The 2,737-nt window shown below is 31.2% G+C and overlaps 1 protein-coding gene across 1 annotated transcript in view; it reads right to left on the bottom strand.

Moving 5' to 3' along the window:
• The window catches only part of LOC109586029 (uncharacterized), a 7,644-nt gene that overhangs the window by 1,939 nt on the left and 2,968 nt on the right, over positions 1 to 2,737 (bottom strand). The window contains exons 6-16 of the mRNA XM_020002197.1: positions 2,299 to 2,731; positions 1,949 to 2,251; positions 1,702 to 1,890; positions 1,548 to 1,598; positions 1,426 to 1,488; positions 1,287 to 1,364; positions 765 to 992; positions 638 to 700; positions 523 to 591; positions 435 to 479; positions 34 to 228 (exon numbers count right to left, since the gene is read on the bottom strand). Coding sequence (XP_019857756.1) covers positions 34 to 228; positions 435 to 479; positions 523 to 591; positions 638 to 700; positions 765 to 992; positions 1,287 to 1,364; positions 1,426 to 1,488; positions 1,548 to 1,598; positions 1,702 to 1,890; positions 1,949 to 2,251; positions 2,299 to 2,731 — 1,717 coding nt within the window. The remainder of the gene's footprint in view (positions 1 to 33; positions 229 to 434; positions 480 to 522; positions 592 to 637; positions 701 to 764; positions 993 to 1,286; positions 1,365 to 1,425; positions 1,489 to 1,547; positions 1,599 to 1,701; positions 1,891 to 1,948; positions 2,252 to 2,298; positions 2,732 to 2,737) is intronic.

Genomic DNA, 2,737 nt, shown 5'->3' with positions numbered 1-2,737 from the left:
CTATACACTACCTATTACTACACGTACATGTACAGTATATGTACTTGAAGTGTCCTCCTACAAGAGCTAGTACTGATACTTCTACAGTCTCTGATGCTGATAGACTATCCTCTGGTACACTAATCCTCAGTCCATACTCCTCCCAGTTCATCAGTTGAGGTTTGTCTCCTTGAACTAAGAACAACTTCTTCCCTGCTATTTGGGACTCACTCAGACCTTCCAAATTATCTGTAGAAAGTATAACACGTGAAATTATGTATTGTTAAAATGTGTATGTAATTATGGCAAAGTTGAGATAATGAACCATAATTCATGTAAAGCTACAGTGAAGTACACATATATGCATCAAAAAAATTCTAAATGTGGAGATTTCTCTATGTTTCAATTTTGGTAAAATTTGGCTCGAGACTGTGTACTATAGTACAGGAACTAACCTTGTGATGGTACAAGATAGTTGAACTGAATTTCTTTGTCAAGAGCTAAAGTATAAAAGTGATAATAAATAAATAAATAAATAAATACTTGTTTGTGTTGTTTTTATTTCTTTGTTTTCAGCTTCAATATGATTCTCAAATTCTTTTGAATCTTTTACTAAAAATAATGATGATTAATATACATGTCAACATCAACAACATACCATTAATATCATACTCTTCATCATTATTCATTGTATAATGTCCAGTAGGTAATTCATGTAAACCTACAGTGAATGACAATGTACAGTACATGAGTAAAATTAATATATATCAATCACTAATCCTTACCTTTCAGTATATCATCTCTATCCATTCTTTTCAATGATTCTTTCAGTTCAGTTATTGTTCTATCCTTCTCATGACACCAGGTCTCAAGTACATGAGTTAATCTTGAATCAACTGGTGTCATCTCTTTGATTTCAGTTAACACTGATTCCTTCACTTCAAGACACTGTCCAATGTGATACCAGTCATCTTTAACTGGTTCCAGTATCACTGATAATTGGGATATGTCACCTATAAAATGATATTAAACAATGTCTTTTAAGTTATGTACATGCAAATTTAATTGTAAAAGGGAAATTTTGATAAATTTAAGATCAAAAACTTATTGTACAGTTACAAATAAAATTCTCAACCATTATGCATATGTCATGTACACATGATATAGATGAGCTCAATTTTGATGTATAAAGCCACAAATTCCACCCACCAATCACTATAAATTCCTAAAGTCCAAATATGGTAACCACTTGAATCATTCATGTGGTCTATCAGTAGATACAGTTTATATTAGAGTACTGGACTAACCTTTACTGATATAAGTACATGAATGTACAGTCTCAGTCTCTTGTAATATCTCAGTCTCTTCTTTCTGTTGTACTGGTACTATCAAATACAATTTAATAATTTATTATCATTAATTAATAATACATGTAAATGTATTTACCATTATGATCTTTAAGTAATGACATCAATCTTTCATTCTCCAGTATCAATGCTTTCCTTTGTTCTAATTATAAGAAGAGGTCATTAACTAGTAATGAATAATGTGTGTAGGTGTGTACATACTTTGAAATGTTTCACTGTCATTTATAATCTTTTTTATAATACTCTGTAATTCTATAAACAGTAAAATAATGTGTATGTTGAAAACAATAAACTAAACATATATGTACTGGTACATATACTATAATGTACAAGTACACAGTACACACACACATACCTGATACTTCCTTAGGGTTTTTGACTTGCTGTAGTTCTAATTCTTGTTGAAGATCATCAATCTTTATTTGTAATTCATCTTTCTCTTTTAGAGCAACTTCTTTCTGTCTCACGAAACTGGAGGATCTTTGTATCTCTTCTTTCAGTTTCTTTTGAAATTCCTCCAGTTGTTTATGAGTAAGTTCATTGTCTACAGTGTAACAACGATTGTAGTATCAATCAACATGCAATAATTAAATTATATTAACCTGATTTTAATTCTTCATATTGCTCTCCCTTCAGTTTCAAGAGACCAATAACTTCCTCATGTAGTTCAGTAAGTGCTGCTATTTTCTTTTCACTTTGAATGAGTTTCCTTTTCTGTTGAAGTAGTTCTTCTTCATATTCCTTTATAACTTGTTCATGAAATTGTTCCTCTTTTATATATAATTCCTTTTCTTCCTCCAGTTCCTTTTCAATACGTTCAACTTTCTTCTGTAGCAACATAACTTGATCCTCATCCTTTGTGTCTTCCTCCTCCTGGTAAAAATGACTCACTGATTCTGTTGCTCCTATACACAATAGTTACATTATGTATCATATTAAAATATTGATATACCTGCAGGCACTTCAGTTGCAAATGTAGCATCTTTACTTAGTACAATAGGATCATCAAAATCATCAGTGAATGATTCTTGTTCCCAATCTTTCCATAAACTATCACCACTACTATCACTTATAATGGCATTTACTGTGACATGATGTGATAATACAGCTGATGACAGACTCTTAACATCATTAAGTACTGAATAGCCAGCAACTTCATCAACAAAGATGGTAATATACTTAATTAGTGATGAAACTTTTAAAAGCTGTCCTTCCAAAAATTGTATAAGCTTCATTTTTAACTCTTCAACAGCTCCTTTATATTCCTTAATAACTAGATTAGCCTCCTCTATACTGAACTCATTAACAAGATACTCCAACACACTAATATTATCAAGTGAACTGTTCTCACGAACTAATTGTAGAATGTCTATGATATCCTTACACTGAGC

Source organism: Amphimedon queenslandica, unplaced genomic scaffold (genome assembly GCF_000090795.2).
Source record: "Amphimedon queenslandica unplaced genomic scaffold, v1.1 AMPQUscaffold_12964, whole genome shotgun sequence".
NCBI classification, from domain to species: domain Eukaryota; kingdom Metazoa; phylum Porifera; class Demospongiae; order Haplosclerida; family Niphatidae; genus Amphimedon; species Amphimedon queenslandica.
The sequence above is the reverse complement of the archived record's forward strand: the minus strand, read 5'-3'. Positions and strand labels throughout refer to the sequence as shown.